The sequence below is a fragment of the Poecile atricapillus genome, chromosome 2 (genome assembly GCF_030490865.1).
Source record: "Poecile atricapillus isolate bPoeAtr1 chromosome 2, bPoeAtr1.hap1, whole genome shotgun sequence".
In the NCBI taxonomy this organism is placed as follows: Eukaryota; Metazoa; Chordata; class Aves; order Passeriformes; family Paridae; genus Poecile; species Poecile atricapillus.
In genome coordinates this window covers 101867966-101887581 of record NC_081250.1, presented here as the reverse complement: position 1 = coordinate 101887581, position 19616 = coordinate 101867966, and the positions used below count along the sequence as shown (strand labels likewise).

Below are 19616 nucleotides of genomic sequence, written 5' to 3'. Positions count from 1 at the left end.
ATGACAAGTAGCGATAATGGTACAAGATTACACCAAAGGAAGTGATTTTACAGATAGAAAAGGAAGCAGATCCTGATGTACTCTGTACATCTTCTTATGTGTGTCACTGCACTGCCCACAGTGAATGAACATGCATGTGGAAAACAATCCTCTGTCAAGGTTTGTACCCAATAAAAGCCAAATTAGCTGAGAAAGGTGAATTCTCTGCCTTTACTGAGAAACTGGAAAATTACCCTGGTGAAAGAGGAAGCTGCTGTTTAGGAACAAGCAGAATCTATATCAGAAAAATGTTAGATCCACAGCTGAGAACATCTGCAGATAGAGACATATTTCAGATAAAATTTTATATTTATTCAAGTCATTAAATGCTTACATAACTGGTACCCTACTGCTTGATTTTTTTTTTATGTATCATCATAGGTCTTTTGGAGTCTTACTTCCTACTAGACTTTTGCACTGGTGAAATACTGTATTTTGTACTAAGAAACAACCACTGAGCAACACAGAGACTCAGGACAGACAAATTGAAGAGGAAGTCTCCAAGAAGGGCCCTGAGATAACTCTATGAAATCTGCTCCTGGGACCAATAAAAGCAGCAAGGTAAGAAAACAGGTTAGAAAGTAGATCATTGGCTCATTAAATTGGTCTTAGTAAGAAATAAATGCTCACACACAGAAAAGTTTATTATCAAGGGCTGGCAGGCAAGGTATGCTCAAGGGTAGGTGGTTGGTGCAATAAGAAAAAGCTGTCTATGCAAGGAAATTTGAAAATCTTATTTTTATTCCAGCAACTGCTCAGTCTCTCGTGCACCAAGGAGTTTTAACTCTCAATGGTCAAAATACATCAATCTTGAATGTGTTCTTCCATCACTGGGATGTATCTGCACAGCCATGATGACATCTGCTGACAAAATCCAGTCTAACATTTTATGAGCTGGGATAATGACATAAGACCTGGTCCTGGTCCTTCTTTATGTCATTTGTGTAAGACAATATTAGACTTTGGCATTTGAACAGAGTTTAGCTATCACTCTGTTAAAAAAATGTTCCAATAATGATTTTAGTAATTATTTGATGAGATATTTCAACCTCATCTTCATCATTCCACAGAAGCTACAGTGTTTCAGAACTTACATAAAGATATTGTAGATATCAACCAAGGCCTGACAGCAAGGAAGTTGAATTGTCGCAAATCCCAAGAAACAGAATTACAAATGGGCATATCTTGACTGAATGCCAATGATTTAACAGAAAAGCAACACTGAATTCCCAAGACAGAGCAACAGCAGAGACAGACCAGTCACAGAGGTCTCCCAAAATAGCGACGTGTAGATGGAGCCACAAAAGCTCTTCTAACATAAGGTACTTTCAGTGTGCAACAAATGTAATGAAATTTAAAACAGAGGCATCAGGTGGGATAATGTCACACCAATTAAAACAAATCTCCAGGTAAAATGTATGTGAACATATGAAAACATATTAAATATACATGAACATAGATAAACATATGTCAACACTGTTCATTTTAAAGCCAAGATTATTTGACTCTACACAAAGAAGCACATGATTTCCAGTTAGAAAGATCATTCAAAGCCTAGCCAAACACTGGGAAGCATACAGAGAGATTATGACCTAAAGATCCACATCCTGGACTAAGAATTTCAAACTCCAAAAAAACAACAAACCTACTCACATTATTATTTATGCTGAAATATTATCTAACTTTTCTCTCCATTTCTGAGTTCCAAAATATACTAATCTTCTTCATAGGAATACATTATTTATTTCATTTAAACAGCTTTCATACACAACCTCCAACTGAGGAAGGAATAATGAGGAAACACATGTTAGGATAAAGTATCTAAAGAGGAGAGCACTCCTGATGGGTTTGATTTACATCTGAATGGATTTAGCATCAGCATTTGGAAATTGCAGAGTCTACATTCCCCTCTCCAAACTCAATTTTTTCAGCTCATAAACCTTTTTGAGATTTATAACAGCTTGCTGAGCAGTGTCTTCTGCATCCCATATGCTAGGGGGATGGGTGGTTTTTATTAATATTAATAGAAAATTACAGCAGCCAAATTTTTTGACCCAAATATAGAGGATACTAACTCAGAATCAAACACAGCCAAAAAAAAGTACAACTCCAAGGGGAAAGTAGCTATTTGTACCACAAACAGTAACATAACAAAAAAAAAAAAAAAAAAGAGCAATCATGTTGGCAGTGATCCTAACTCAGAAAAGAGAACACAACAGTGAAAGTTTCAGATAAATGCAGTCACTGTGTGACATGCAGAAGACAGAGAGGGAAGCAGAGCAATATTTAAAGAGAAATTTATTTATTATAAATAGATAATAATACTTTATTTATTTATTTATTTATTTATTTATTTATTTGAGAAATATTTATCCCATTTTCCATAATCTGGTAGGCTTTTATTTTATTTTAAATACCAAAAACGTATTGGCAAATCCCAGGAGACCTAGTATAATGTCGTGTAAGCCACATATTTAAGCTCTCTTTACTCTCACAACTAGATCTTTTCTCCAGTGAGAACAGAAAGAAGGTTTTGTGATGGCACTTGTTAAATGCTCCATGGGCAGACACCCAGCTAAGCCTTGCATCCTGCTCCACAGACCAGTCTAACAAGCACCTCTACCTGCTCATGTAAAAGAGAACTGCTGTTAACATATGTAAAAGATTTAGAGATGGAAAAAAAAAGGAAAAATTTCATGCATTTAGGAAGTACAGAGGTACCCTGCAAGCAGTTCTCTCTTGCTAACCCAGCACTAGTGGTACATCATTGCAGTGTGTTGCTGCAGCATCAGCAATGATATATACAGCATCACTTTTATGACTATAAGGATATGTCCTTCCTTGCTAATGAAATGTTTATTTACAGTTAAATATTCTTTACTTAATTTAATATCCTAGTAAAGTCTTTAATGGTGTTCACAATTAATGTATTACTCTAAAACAAAATTTAACTCTTGCAAAAAAAAATAAGTGAATTTTACATTTTTGGCACTCAGTATTTCCAAAATAATAAAATCCTGATATTCGAAACAAGTTTTGAGAAATCTCTGAAATCAAGATCTGCCCGTACTTAACAGGTAAAATCTTCTGCTTTTCTCTGAGAAAATTACATAGCAAAACAAGCTGAAGCTGATTTTTGCCTTCTGACTTAATACATCAACCACCGATAAAATACAATATTTATTGTCAATTCCTCCAGCTGCTGTTATAGAACCTTTCACTCTTCACTGTAGCTAAGAAAAAAAAAAACAAAAACGAACAGGAACTATGAACTATGAAGGGAAATGTGATATCATTTTCTTAGTGTTATCCAGAAAGACAAAATAGGTATGGAAACCCATCTTTGACTTTTTCCAGATGTTCATGGAACTCTATCAGAATTCCAGCCTTTGTTTTATGGATATGGATTCTGTGAACTTCCCTATTCAGAATTTTCCTTTTTATCATATATATGAGAGAATTCTGACAGTGTTTCAGTGGGGATATGAAAAGCCATAAAAACAATCTCAAAATTCATGTGTCATAGGTGTTGTGTAATCCTTTGTGGAAAGGCTGTTGAGAGAACAGGATTGTAATGAGCAGGTGGTATTCCACTCTCAAGGCAATGCACTTTTGTGAGCTGAAATTTATAATTTGGTTAGGATCCTTCAAAAAATTATGATATGATCAGAGTACAGTAGTAGAAGAGGGGTCCAGTTCAGCATGGCTGTAGAACTGCTACACTGGGCAGAACCATGGCTCACATCTACATGTCAGCAAGACATACATGATCTCTACCAGTTCCTAGAAGTTTTCATTTAAAAGCTGCATAGAAGTTTTAATGGCACTTACAAGTACTATTGGAAATTGAAGATTTTATTTAATTCAGTGCAGTGGCTAAACATTATTTATTCCTTTCCACAAAATCTTGCTGTGGCAACAACTGCATGAGTAGCAGCCTAAGGGACTTCAGAAAAGCAAGCCCACTATGGACTCTGAACATCCATGTCCATCTACTGACCTTCCCTTCTCCTGTCATATATTCATATATCCACTCTTCCTGCATATTTCCTGAGCATCTGAACAAGTGCAAAAGTGCAAGTTCAACAAATCACTCTTGCTCACTATCTCCATTCTTAATTTACTGCGTGACTAATCCATGCACTGTGGATAACAATACTAATGTTATTTCCATGTTCGAAACAAGACCTCTAGCTTTTTTTTTTCTTTTCTTTTTATGGTGTTCTTTTTTTTTTTTTTTTGTGTGTGTATTGGGGGGGGAGGTGATGTTTGTTGTTTTTTGTTGGTTTGCTTTTTGTTTTTTTCTGTTAGACCTCAAAGTATTACATCCCCTGTAATCTTGCCTGGTCTATGCATATTTTTGGAAGCCCCTTACTTGGAGTCAAAGAAATTGAGCTTCTATGCTATTGATCACTAGAGCACATTTTCCTTCCTCATTGGTACTTACAGCTTTCTAAACCTTGGACAATTTCATGGAATTTTATTATTGAAAAAATGGTGCTGAATTGTCCTCTTCCCCCACTTAGCAAGGTTGTCTAATTGGGTAATTCAATCAGCCTGACTCCTGAAATTGCACAGGTTGCTGTGCAGTACTAAAACTCAATAATCACAAAAAGTTCCTGCTGTAATGAATGAGGCCCCTCAAGATGAAAATGTGCATGTGTTTATATAAACAGAGAGAAACAGCACAATCTGATAGCAGTTTAAAATGCATCTCTTGTCCCCTTCACACAGCACTGATTGTTAGTGTTTCTGCCAGTCTTGTACTTTATTCTTAGTCAAACATAAAGCATCAGATAGTCCAGAATAACTATGTAAATATTCATCTCTGAAATAATGAGAACTGGGAAACCAGTAACTTTTACGAATCTGGAATTGTTGCCAGCACAACAGCATCAGCTCCAATTATTTTTCATTCTTGCCATGTTTGTCTGGGGTGTCATAGAATCACAGATTCATAGAATCAGTAAGGTTAGAAAAGACCTCCAAAATTACCAAGTCCAACCATCATCACTACCAGCATGTTCACCACTAAACCACACCTCAAATGCTATATCCACATGTTTTTTTTAAAACCCTTCCAGGGATGGTGCCTATAGGACTTTCATCAGTATGTCTTTGTAATTCCACAAGTTTCACACTGCAACTGTGTTTAATTACTACTAGACCACCACACCCTCCAGGTGTAGGTAAGATTTTTCTAGGATTAAAATCCAGTTTGGCACAATTAAAGACTGTATTTTTTAAGAATGTTGGTAATTTACTAGACTCTAGAGTGGAGCCTATTCTGGGCATAATTTATGTCTTTCGACATGTCTACAGTGAAGATAACATGAGTTCTCTCATGAAACATTACATTATTCACAGACAAATTTGTGGGGTCTAAAAAAAGCAGGAATTTCCTGGAACCTGCTATGTAGCCAACTGTGGTATCACCAACAAATCACATGGACACAATCCCATGACAAGGTCAAACTCTGCTGACTCTAAAGGATGAGTCAAAAATCATCCTTTTCCATTTCAACATTCTAAATTTGTGTGCCAAAACCAATTTTTGTGCCACCATGAAAAACAATTTGCTATTTATTTTTGGACCATAGTAACTGCAGGTAAGGTGATATATAAACATAAGAACATAATACACTATCAGTTCTTATCAATGTGTCCTCTACAGTGGGGGCTGGCTATCTACTGTTAAAATGCAGGACTATATATACTTAAATATACAGTTATATGCATATTAATGACTAATTAATGTACTCTGAATGACATTACTCTTGATTTCCTTCAGGAACTACTTCCATTCACTCTTCTACACCCCAAAAAGCTCGATAAAGCTTTTGACAGCCACTGGTTGGAGTGCACACTTTTGAGTGTTCTACACTACCTCAGTGTGAAAACTGTGCTTAACTTGTTTTCAGTTTTAAAATCTGCTGATGATACCTGATGACAGCTGAAAATCAAGTTCATTCTCTTAATCACTTTGAAAGATACTGTGTTCTACTCTCCCTATTTCTAGACATAAAAATAGGATTACAGTTTTTTTATGAAATATTGTTCATTTACTACACCTTTCACTGATGCTTTTGAAAATCTTTCTCGTTTTAGTCTAGATGATGACTTTAACATCTCTGAAATCCAGTTTCTTGATTGCTTTAAACAAACCCCTAAAGAAATTTAGTATGATAAAATTCAGCACTAAACACAGTGGATTCATATATGTGTATGTTCCAGACCTAGATATCAGGAAAAACACAAGAGTTGAAATGAAACAAAAGGGGGATATTTATGACTTTGGAAATCAAGTCTACCCTTCAAAATTCAGAGTTCTCCTCCTTCCAGAGATGTAAAGGATACTTTTTCACCCTTTGTGAGTGTTACGGAGTTGTTCTTAGTTATTTTGCTCTTTGTTAAGAGTAATCTTTGACAGATGTGCCGCACATTGCTTTGGCAAACGGTGCAAGGTAACAGCACTTTCTGTCATCCTCTGTGGTTACCGATTTAGACTTGTATATCTGGCAGGACTTGGAGGGAATTTTAAGACAGTCTTTCCATTTGGAAGTAAACTCAAAGCATGCAAGTTCCAATTGTATTTGACCCAGGTTCAGGACTATGTTCTAACACACTGATGCAGGAGAGCCCACCAAAGAACCTCAAGTCCAACCCCATCAAGAAAACATTTTTTCCTGATGGCTCCAAGCCCTATTTATGTGACCAACACTTTTTGCTTTGTATACAGGGTGATTTGTTTCATGTCACAGCTTCCATGAAGGGTTCAGTAAACTCAGACTGTTCAATTAGAGGTTAACCTCAAGACCACATTTTTGTCCAGAGCAGCCCCTAGCCCACACTGCCCAGGGAAGCCCACCCACTGGGGTTCTGCACTGCCAGGGATGGCCCATTGGAGCTGCCACCCCCAGACACAACAACACACCTGTCCTTGCAGCTGAGATGCCTGGCTGGTGGTCCAGCCGTGGCAGAGTGGCTGCGGTGAGCAGCTGTCATCATCTCAACTCGATTTGCTGTTTACTTTCCAGCTAAATCCCCTAGAGGTGCAGAAGGATCAAGCCTAAGGGCTCTGACCCAGGGACTAACCCCTCTCAAACTTGCAATGCAAAGGCTCAGAGCATCACACTGACGAGTCAGGTTTTCTAAAAATACTCAACACGATTACGTGATGAAGAGCAATCCTTAACAACGTAAACAGCCAAACAGAAGAGACAGATCCCCAGAAATAAAGTGAAATATTTATTCTCAGTGGAAAGTATTTGTCTAAACAGTGTCCAACACACAAATATATAGCTTCCTACTCCTGAATAGTATTACCACAGTAAGACTCCCCATTAAAATATTTATATTACAGTGATTTGAATGATCAACAAGGGAACATTTCAACATGGTCCCTACACCAGCCCTGAGATGCTGGTTGCTAAAGCACTGTAGTGCTGTCCTTACATACCTCTTTCTGCTACACCCAAACTCTGCCAATGAGCCATGATAACTTGGGGTCAGAGTAAGGTCTGACCCTGTAGACAAGTTTTTTCACTGCAATCATCTGAGCAGCCGGTTTCTGATTTTGCTGGTCTTCAAGAACTTTTCACAGTATGGAAAACATGTTTTGTAGTAACTTGGAATTTAAAAGCAGTTTGAAATGTACGCTGATAAGCTTTTTCATACAAAGGTTGTATACCAGGAGACCAGAAAGCAAGTGGCTACTTATAAAAATGTAGAAGCCTACTCTGCACATTTGCTCCTTAAATTTACTAACAGCACTAACCCCGAGTATAAATCAACAAACAGTTACTCTCTTCTGCTTTTATTTCCTTCACACATACATTCTGCTCTCATCTCATCTATTCAAGTTTTATTGAGTGCCTTCTTCTTCACAGCTGGCCTTGATTTCTTCCTTGTGTTTGCTACTTCTGCCTCTTCCTTTAAGAGGATAGAGGGAGACAGAAAACAGCTGCTCTATCTTTCCTACAAACAGCCCTAAAACAAGCTGACAGTGATGGTCACACTTCTATTCTACTGCCCTGCAGTAATCCTAGCTACAAATGCGACACTAAAAAGAGAACTGTCCCAGTTTGCATCACAGCATCATCATGTACATTGGGTGCTTCCTTGGGTGCACCTTGGGAACACCTTCCAAAGTCCATCAGCTTCAGAAAGAAGCTGTACAGCCCCAAGGGCCACCCAACAGTTTCACAGGTCTTCTCTCCAATGCAATTCTGGCTGTCAAAAGTACAAACTGTGAGTGGCAGTGAGAAGGATCACCTCCTACCTCAAGTTCTCTCAAACGGTCAAACACAAGCATGTATGCCAACATCATTACAGCAGAATCACATAATACATAGGAGTTATGTACCATGCCTCAAAGTGACTCCCTAGAATATTTCACAGTTTTCATGTGGCAGCCTGTGAGTCCAGAAATAAAGAGTCCATGAGCACAATGAACACCAACTTTCCAAACTGCTAAGTAGTAACACCCAGCAGGAAATTAAGCAGGACTTATCATGCATGCCTAAGAAGCAATTACAGAAGCTTCTGTTTCCCCAGTCATAAATTTCCAGGCTACATAAAGCTGCATGGAAAGTGTTGAAGAAATGTTGACATCCAATGTGCACTGAATTAAAGGAAAATTAATTTTCATGTACAGAATCAGCTATTGTTGTAAGTTTCTGTTGAGACAAAAAAGGTATGCTAACACCTTTGATTAATTAAAAGTTTCTCATTGGATGTGCTCCACATGTTAAACCTTCTTGACTCTTGGAATCACTGAAGTGACAGTAAGAAATGGCCATTGGTAATACTGTACAATGACACACCTTTCTAGGACCCAATATAATGACCATATTTGGGCCACCATATCTGGATCTCCCTACAGTTTTTAGAGCTAAGCATTCTTTTTAGTCTCAAGCTCTTCATGACTCCATAGGGAAGCTCTTTCTGATTATTCTTATATATATTGGCTCAGATGCTGAACATCACCTATGCAAGAAACAGTACATGATGAAATCAGTGTGACAGGAAATGTTACATCCTTAAAGCCAAGTCTCCTGCCTTTCTGTCATTTCCTAGGTTTTCAGAGGTATTTGCCATGTGAAATAGCATAACAGGAGCTTCGGTTCTACTTCAATTCTTGTACGCGCCACTCTTATTAATCTCTGCAGAGATTCTGAGATTTTCTGTCTCTCGGTGGAGATCTGGACAAATGGCCATTCTCTGCTTTGTAGCTCATTATTCTGCAGGCATAGCAGCTGATAAGAGGGAAGCACTGAAGAAATCCTCTTCTCCTTATTCTGTAAACTGTGGTATCTCCATAAGCTCCCAGCCACCCAGCTGACTCCTGCCACAGGTTGCGGGGTACAAACAACAGAAGAAGAAAAGCTGCTTCTTGGAGGAATTTATAAGCTAAGTCAAAGCAGAGGTTTTTTCAATCCACATGGCACTGGGCAGATGGCAGCAAGAGACAGTCTTAACTGCTTTGGATAAGAAGAACAATATCCATATATTGACTTTTAATGAAGTTTCCACAGTTAACTTTGATTTTCATAAAATTCTATTAACTTGCATTCTGGAAACTAGTAATACAGGCAACAAAGCTTAACATGGTTTGCTGAGGACATAACACGAAGTCAAACCACAAGAAGTAACTGACTGCCCTAGTTTTGCTGGGATAGAGTTAATTTTCTTCCCAGTAGCTGGTACAGTGCTGTGTTTTGGGTTTATTATGAGAATAACGTTGATAACACACTGATGTTTTGGTAGTTGCTAAGTAGTGCTTACCCTAAATCAAGGACTTTCCAGTGTCTCATGCTCTGCCAGTGAGGAGGTCCACAAGAAGCTGGGAGGGAGCGGGGCCAGGACAGCTGACCCAAAGTGACCAAAGGGATATTCCATAGCCTATGACTATCATGCCCAGTATATAAACTGGGGAGTTGCCTGTAAGGGACTGTTTGCTGCTTGGGGGCAGGCTCAGCATTGGTCAGAGCAATTCTATTTCGTGTGTGTCACTTGCGTGTTTTGAGTTTTATTTTTCTCTTTTTTTTCTTTTTTTTTTTTTTTCCAGTAAAACCAGTGGAAGCACCAGTAGTAGTAGTAGTTTATTTTATTTAAATTATTAAAACATTCTTACCTCAGCACATGAACTTTGAGCTTTTCCTTAGCTTTTTTTTCCCCGACTCTCCTCCCCGTCCCACTGGGAGGTAAGGGAACTGAGAAGATGTGTGGTATTTAGTTGCCATCTGGGGTTAAATCACAACACTCATCTTTCATAAAACCTGAACAAATAGACTTTCCAGGTAACTGCCTGTCTATACTGATTTAACAATAAATAACAAGTGCAGTTCATGACTACAAAAATATGTAAGCATCTAAGTTTCATTAAAAATAGACTTTTATATTATAGAATTTAGTATTATTGGTCTTGCTGGACAGCATGAAGAACCTGTACAGGCCCTTCTATTAAAATAGTGGTTTAAAATTCGTTTTTCCCACTGAGGCACCACTCACCACTTTGGAACTCATCTAGCTAAAAGTCTGGGCTAAATTTGTACTATATTGGTTGTCATAGACATCACATGCTCAGACAACATTGAGTTTAAAATATATATCCCCTCAATGAAAGGTTACTCTGATTCTTCTGCAGTGCTATATCTGGTTGTTTCATTCTATAAAAGTTTTGCTATACTGGGTATTCCAGAGTTGTTCTTGAAACAAGTGTTCACTTCTGAACTTTCTTCTCTGGCCACTTGCACAGAAACTACACAAGTACAATCTGATGACGTCTGTGATTACAGAATGAACTCTTTCATAGATGTTTAAAGGCATTATTTTTTGCTCAGATTTTGGCCAAGATTATAACCTTTGAGATGGCACACACAACTACGATTAAAATGTTGATGTTTTGCAAGGCAAGGGCCATGTTTATTGGAAAAACGTTGGCATATAGCTTTCACTAAGCAAAAAAGAAAGAGGATGATGCACATAAAATTGAGGTGACTGAGGATGTCAGTTTGGAAAGCACCTTAAGCATTTGCCTGGTTAAGATATGGATATGTTTGTTAGGGAAGAATGAGCTGTCCTGTTTGGGGTGCAAGTGCTTGAGCACTCTTTAATGAAGGTAACTGTTATCTTTTATTTTGGTAAGCAAAACCATTGGAGAGGACATAATGACTTTTTCAGTATAAAATGCTTTATTTGTTACGACTTCCGCTCAGAAGATTTTTACAATAAACTTACTATTTTTTTCATGCCATTTAGATTAATTTCATTTCATATGAAGCAATATTTTTGAAATTGAAATGGTCAAAATTATCAAGACAACTAATAGTCAGGAGATTATCAGAATATTTTTTTCATAAAATAGTATTTCAAATTTTTAATATTTTCAAAATATGTGTTTTCAAGGTAGTCTCCCATGAAATGATGTGTCAAAAACAGCCAACAAGGGGACATGAGATAGACTCCAGGCAGGAGATGGACCATCAAGTCATGGTACTTGAAAGAGTGGCATGCATCTGCCACCTACATAGAAATATGAAACTCTGTATCAAATCTTTTAAACATTTTTTTCCTTCATAAACAAAACAACATCTTTATTTCCAGCAAGTTAATTAATCCAACAATAAACAACAACCTTTACCAAAGCAGTGCTTTACAAAATCAGCACAACCTTATAATAGACTCAGGAGGGTATAAAAGGCATGAAATCTCACCAGGTATATAGGAAAGAGTAATTATTCATTCCTCTGAAAGGTCAGCTTCAGTCTTGAGCCTGAGCTCTTAATAAATGGTGAAACATAATTTATTTGTACTGGGTATTGCTGCTTCCTAATATAACGAAATACCTCAGGGATATGCTGGTAGTAATGCAAACACAGGATGGTCTTTTAAGCCAAGAAATCATTTCAAAATTTATCTAAAGCAGAAAGTTATTATGATTCCACAATGGTGGCATGCATTTGTTTGACATTCACCATGGCATACCAGAGACAGAGAATTATCTGATTTTAGTTCCCATGATCTAACAGAGAAGTTATCTAGGCAACTTGGTGCTTTAAATCTATTCTCCCTTTTTCTACATATAACCATTTGGTAAATAAAGCACACCAAGTAGGCACAATAAACAAAGATTCATAGAAAGTCTGTAGAAGGATTTCAAGGTAACTATTTAAATTCCATCAGTTCATTTATGTGAGTGTAAGAAAAATATCCAGAAATATCTTAAATGCTCTTTTTGGTATTCTTACAAACACTGACTAAAATTTAATTAGTGAGTAGTTGAAGTATTCTAAGTTGCGTTTCTCATGAACAAAAATACTGTTCTGGAAGAATAAGCACGTCAGTAGATTCATTCACAGAAGTCAACACCAAAAGATGATAGAGGAGCACAAAATAAGAAATGGATGTACATCACTACAATTAAGGGAAAAAGAAACCAGACTTATTTTAAAGGCTGACTAAACACAAGAAGATACACTTACAGTGTGTATTCTTACAGACTATTATGATGAGGAATAATTGCACTGATTTATTGGATGTTTAAAATTAACATTGTGTAAAACATTCCTGCTAGTGGTGTTTCCATTTTTAAAAATGTTTAAAGCTAGTCCTAGGAAAGAACCATACTGTGCATACGGGAGAATGTAACTATTACCTTGTGATCTAATCTTCAATCCTAACAGATTCTATACTCAGAAAATGATAGCTAATCTAATAATCAGAATTTTATTCCATTAGAAATACAAGCTTAATGTTGGAGTCTGGAATACAGAGTGTGTGCCCTTGTTTCTGATACTTAGTTGTAAGATCCAAAAAAACACTGAATTTCATATAATATGAAATTCATGAGCATGTTTTCATGGTGATACATGAAAACAAATGTTGAAGTTAGATAGAAAAAGCTAAAAGTGTAAGTGTGTAAGTTAAAAAGTTTTTTAAATCACTGGGTGAAAAAGTTAGTTTAGAGAACAGGAGACAAGATGGAGGATTTAGGGTGTTGTCCCTTGTCCCCTCTTCTTTCTTCTTCATGTTCTTCTCCTAGAGGTTTTTGGGTAATAGTAAGTGATTGGATAGAAAATGCCGCAGTGCATCACAGAGGTGATGAGCTGTTGAGTCATTAAGAAAAATAATATATGTGTCTATTGTTAATTGCGTATTTCGGGGCCATTTTGTGCATCAGACACCAAGTGTGCCACAAGGCCTTGTTTGTACCATCAGAAGAAAGAAATGTACCAAATTGCAAAGATTAACCTTGTAACCAGCCTGAAGAGATCTATTAAGTTTTGTGATCATCTGTTAATAAACACGAGAAACAAGATTCTAATGAGCTCAGGAGTTTTCTTCAAATCAGAAGAACTGAGATAAGCAGGGCTCCCCACGAGGGAGGATCCCAAAAGAATTCAGTCCAAAGGAAATTGAAAAATTCAAGAATAAAAAGAAAAATACAGAAAAGATGTAGCAGAAACAAAGAAACAGAAAAAAAGACTTTTTAGAGAAAAGATACACTTAATAATGAAATTCTATTACTGCATGAATATTGCTATATTTCAGAATCATACTGTCTATTATAAGGAGATATCAGTGAAACAAAACTATGTAGCTCTTGATGGTTTAAGATTAGCCCAGATCACCCTTTCTGCATTAATTCTTTTCCTTTCTATATCTGGGAGGTATTCAATGTTAGTTCCACACACTGAAGTTGTGGCTATCCAGAAATCTTTCATTAACCTAAATAAAGGCTACTAACAGCAAAATTTTATTAGTGCTATGCAATAGTCACAAGGCTCTTTAGAAACAAAAACTTTCTGTTGGTCAAATACTTTTAAACACCTCTATCAACAGACCAACATAATTTAGAGAGAGAATGCTGTAGCATTTTGTGGCCATCCTGAAAGAGAAGGGATATGAACTCTAAAAGAGGAAGAGGATGAAAAAGACAACAAATCAAAGAAGTTAAATATTCTAGGAATTATCCTAAACTGATTTTGAATTATATAAGTCCAAGAAAATAGCAGAATATTTTGAAATGGACCTGAAATTCTGTATGTCTGGTTCCTGCTTGCAGATGGCTCAAATAAAACTGCTTCTAGATATAAATGATAAAAGGATGGTTGTTATTGACTTCCAGAATGAAACTATAACTGTATAAGGTTTAAGAGGTGATAGTCTCTATCATACCTCTGATTTAAACATTTTTAGTGTTTCTGTTACCAAAACGAAAATATTATCAAAGGATTTAATACAGCAGTGTGAAAAGAAAAACTAAAACCAGAAAATAATATTTTGATTCAGAAAATTGGCATTTGAAAATATTGATACAAACTAATCTACAGAATTTGCACAATGTTATCCTGCCCTCTCACCTATTTCTGAAATTGCCAGGAGTTAGATTAACTACACAAAGGCCTCCACAAGACATCTTGTCCCATACAACACCTCCCACTTTGATTACTGTTGGCTTCAGACTTCCTTCAGGTGCATTCAACTCCTGCATCCAGGTCAGTGATAAATACATTTAAAACAGGACTGGCCCTAGAATTGAGCCCTGTGGGTCGTATGGCGCCATTCACCACAGCCCTTCAAGCCCTGCCCTTCAGCCAGTTCATCAACCAAGTACATCTTGAACCTACTGAACAATTTTTCCAGGTGGACAGTATCAAAAGCCTTACTAAAATCCAGGAAAAATATATCCACCACCTTCCCTTCATCCACTGGGCAGGATGAATACTATAAAAGGATATCAAATTAGGTAAACAGCAGTTTCCCTTTATGAACCTCTGTTGACTGTGCCTGATGACTGCATTGTCCTTTAAATGCCTTTAAGAAGTATCTAATATAATCCTTTTCATACTTTTTTTCAGGAACTGAGGTTAGAATAACATAGATCTTCCTTCATGGCATTTTTGTAAATTGGAATAACACAGTCTGGCTTCCAGTCAGCAAGGACCTTCCCAGACTACCTTGACCTTTGGTAGATAATTAAGAGCGGACCTGCCATAACATCCACTAGCTCCTTTTATGGTTTAATTTACTTAAACTTGGAGACATGCTACAATTCCAGCAAAATTAAAATAAATCTTAAATTTAAAGGAAAACTGAAAATTTATTTACCCAAAACCCCCTAAAGGTGTTACTGCAGAATGACCCTATAAGAGAAGCCACTACCAATCAAGGAAATGAAAGAGTCTTGCTAAATAAAACTTTATGGAAAAAGAATGGGCAAATATCAACTTCCACTATACTGGAAGAATACTCACCAACATAAACAGGGGATTGAAAAAATGGTCTGATTTTGAAGAAAAGGTTTCGTGGGTTTCAGTGAATCACAAATGTGTAAGACCATTGCAAAAAGTACAATACAGTAATTCATAAATAGGGAGTATGACTTGCAGTCACTTGGGTAATTGTTATATTTCAGTATATGCTACTAAATTCTCAGCTGAAATAGTGCCTAGCTTTGAGCCTCAAGAAATACCTGAAAAACTTGGAGAAAACAGAAGCAGACAAACAACAATAAGAATAATCTTCCTAGAAAATGTGATGCGTGAAGAAAGTTTGAAGGGGCTGAGGTTGTGTAACTAGATGAGAATGAGAGAAAAAAGTACATACTACAAATATGACTGCAGCCTTCAAATACAAAATGGGTAACCATAAAGACTAATGGAAAGTTTTTCTTTATTTCTACATCAGGCTGAAGGATGAAGACAGAATATTTTGACTAATGGAAGAAAAATTTCCTAGTGATAAGCATCAGAAAGGACTGTAGCTGTAAAAAATGTTTTATTAATAGTGGATCTGGGTCTGGATAGAGAAACAGAACACATCAATCTTCCAGTCTACACTTCTGAACTTCATATTGAGCAAAGAGAGTTGGATAAACATTAACAGCAAGTCTAAAATGCAGAGATCATAACTGTGCAGACGCCATGAACGAAGTGCTGTCATTTCTCCAGCTATGGCTTAGCCCACATCTGCAGTCAGTTTTGTACAGCACTCCTCATATGGCTGGGGAACAGGAAACCAGTGGGGCTGTGTCACCCAATTGTTACAAGCAGAAGTAGTACCAAGGTGCTTTCTGGAGCGGGAATTCTGTCATCTCCTCTCTGTCATCTCTTGTCTGCCACAAGGCAACATCTAAGTTCTGGTGTCATTAAATGACGATAATTGACCTTATTCCCTGACCTAGCAAATGCTCTGGCCTTTTCTAGACCCTACACTCACAACAGTCTTTAATTTCTCCTTCAGCACCTTAGAGGTCCAGCAATGCCAGTATCAGATTGCTCTTTTTATTGGCTTCACCTGGATCTCACTGATTATAACCATACCAGTAAACAAAATGGTGCCAGTGTACTCTGTATTCAGACACTGAAATTCAACAGCTGAATATTTCATGTTGCTAAACAGTTTAAAAACTCTTGGAACAACTTTGATCCATGAACTTCTCTCCCAGACAACTCAGGCACAGTTTGGGGGTTCTTCTGGGACAAGTAACATTCCTAGCAGACAATTTCAAACCCCGCTTTGCACTTAGGAGGCAAAAAAGAGCTTAATGGTGAATGTGTGGGAATGTCAAGTGGCCTTGGTGTCAGAGAGCAATCTGAAAACATTTAATGCACTCCTGCAGCTACACCCACTGCCCTGTGAAGCCCCAGGTGAGGAGATCATTACCAATGGCAGCTGAAAGAGGAGCTGCTACACTCAACAACTCTGAATAAACAGTAAAAAATGATGCATTTCATCTTGAAGAGTGTGCTCTTCAGGATGAAATAATTATTTTAATTCCCACTGCACCCACCATAAAAGTAGGAAAAAGCCAGTGGTTGCAACTCTGTCTTAGAACTCTCCAATCATAAAAATAGTGTCTAGAAGATGCAATTACTCCAATCTAAGTAAAAATTAGATTATAGTAATATATTATATTATATTATATTATATTATATTATATTATATTATATTATATTATATTATATTATATTATATTATATTATATTATATTATATTATATTATATTATATTCATAAGAACATTAAACTCATATGGAAAAAAATTATCCAGCTCATTCAATGAATGATATACATTTTTGAAATAAAAATAGGAAGTATTTTTTTAGACTCTGAAGGCCTGATTTGAACCAACAGAGCCCAAGATATTCCAGGTGAAACAGGTATTTAATGAACACAATTATGCCTTTTACTTTAGGAAATGGTTTAAGCTAAAGGTGAAATGGTAATGCTCACTTCAAGTTTTCTTAGGATTTCATTATTTAAGTCAAATCCTTTACATCACATAAGGTTCCTTGTGCTGAATTGTAATACAACTGTTTACTCAAGTGGCAGCAGCATATCTTGTCATAAATTAAATGGACATTTATCAAAGGTAAGTTGACAGGTTTAAATGTTAAATGTAAGCACAGTAAGACAAGTACAAATAGCTTCTACCTGGAGGTTGCATATCTAAATCACTGGATAGATATTTTAATTAACTTCTGCACAATAAAGAATGTTTGCTTTCTGAATTATTGAACAACATTTCCTGAGAGAGGAAGATACAAAATGTCATGCAATATATTTTAAGTAGAGCTTACACACAAATGAAAACTTGAAAATTCTGCCTCCCATATAATACAGACAAGAAAGAGATAAATACAGTTTAGAAATGTAAGTTTTGGAATCAATACTTAAATTAAAAGAAAAATTAAAGAGAGTTATTCCAGAGAGGGGCATAATACACAGACAGAGGGAAGTTTGTTACTTTATTTCATTTTACTCTTAATTCACGGAATTATGATCTAATGATACAAATGAGTAGTTTCCTCAGGTCCTGAGGTGATTTTGAGAAAGCATAAAAGATGAACACATAACAATAGTCAGTGGTAAACTCAAAGAAAATGCATCTCTGGTGGGAAAAGAATAGTTTATAATTTCATATATACATGTGTGTGTGTGTGTGTATATATATATATATATATATAAGTAGTTAAATATACATTTCTTTTGTTTTTTAAGCCCCTCTAGTCTTCCTGCCTTACTAACAGTAATTTTTAAGGTAGAAAGCTGGAAAACAAGAGCAAGCTGCAAACCCACAAAGGAGCACAAAGCTAAGTGCCTTCTTATCAACCCTTCCTCTTTCAAACCACAGAAGCATTTGGACATTTAAAATTCTAAGAAAAACTAAAATGTTACTCACAGTTAAAACCAGGTTCAATACTTTTTGCAGCTTCGAGACTGTTTATTGTAATCTGAAAGATGATGTGCAGCAGCAGAAATGACAGACTGGTGAAACACAGAGATTTCAGTAATCGTCCTGTGTGCCCTAAAGGACAAAATATACATACAGATAGCAGGTGAATTTATGAACATTGCTTAAAGATTTTCAGTATAAAACCATAAAAATATCCTGGCCAAAGATATTTCTACCAGTCATTTCCACATTAATCATGATTGTCCCCTATGGTCAACATTATAGCAAAAATCATACTTTAATTATAGTTTCTTTGAGTAAAAGAAACCACAATGACTGCTATTGCAAATTTTTCCTTTTATTTTTTTAATTAAACAAAAAAGTTTTTTAAGTCTCCAGAGAGCAATTTTACATCAATAATAATAACATTACAATGCTTACCAACACATTACCTGGTACTTAGACAAAACATGAATGATACTTCTACTTTTGAGAAAATAAAAGCCTGTTAATCTCATTACTCTTTACAAAATTATATGGCAGGGGTCATAACAAGACACAAACCTCAGTTTGGCTCAAGAGTACAGACATATTTTTACTGAATGCTTTGCTTTGTGCTGACTGCCCACTTTCCTTCCTTCTGAAGTTTTAAACATGATTTTCAGTACACACAGAAGACCCCTGTGCCAGACACATTTGTCATAGCTCCTTTGTGATTTACTAGATGTCAATTCAAAAGCTAATAGAAAATATTTGATTAAGACTTAGAAATGCCTTATAAATCCTCTAGGAAACACTTGGCTTAATCACAGGCAGCCAAATTTGCAAGGTATGAATAAATAAAGTAAGCCATCCGTATTTCAGGAAATAGGAATCTTCGAGGCAAAATTGAATTGCAGATAAAAGAAACATTAAACATCACCCTACCTGACCTACCTACAGTAACAGTTCTACTTCCAAAGCATTTTATCCATCGATTTTATACCACCTGCTTCATGCATTTGAGGGTCATTTTTTAATTTACAGATTAAAAAACAGCACAGCTGAAATTCTTATCCAAGGCTGTAAATAAAGCCAAGGCTATGGAAGGCAGAACTAGCAGAATATACCTAGGAAATGGTCACTACATGCAGCCTGTTTCATTCATACTTATTCTGCAAGCTTCTGTTACGAGCAGCCACTAGAAAGAAGATGATGGTTCACATTCTGTATCTAGCCAATAAACCAGATTTTAATTTTAGAATTCTTGTAGTTCAAGCGTGTCATCAATGCCCTAAGTAGTAGTTTATAAAGCAAAAAATTAGATAAGCATGAATCAACAGTTTTAGAAAGTAATAGAATATCTCCCTCCATTAGATTCCAAATTTTTGTCATAACACTATCCTGAGTACAGA

The 19616-nt window shown here is 36.4% G+C and overlaps 1 protein-coding gene across 1 annotated transcript in view; it reads right to left on the bottom strand.

The window, feature by feature from the left end:
- The window catches only part of PIEZO2 (piezo type mechanosensitive ion channel component 2), a 287977-nt gene that overhangs the window by 167431 nt on the left and 100930 nt on the right, over window positions 1–19616 (bottom strand). The window contains exon 3 of the mRNA XM_058833220.1: window positions 18229–18354. Coding sequence (XP_058689203.1) covers window positions 18229–18354 — 126 coding nt within the window. The remainder of the gene's footprint in view (window positions 1–18228; window positions 18355–19616) is intronic.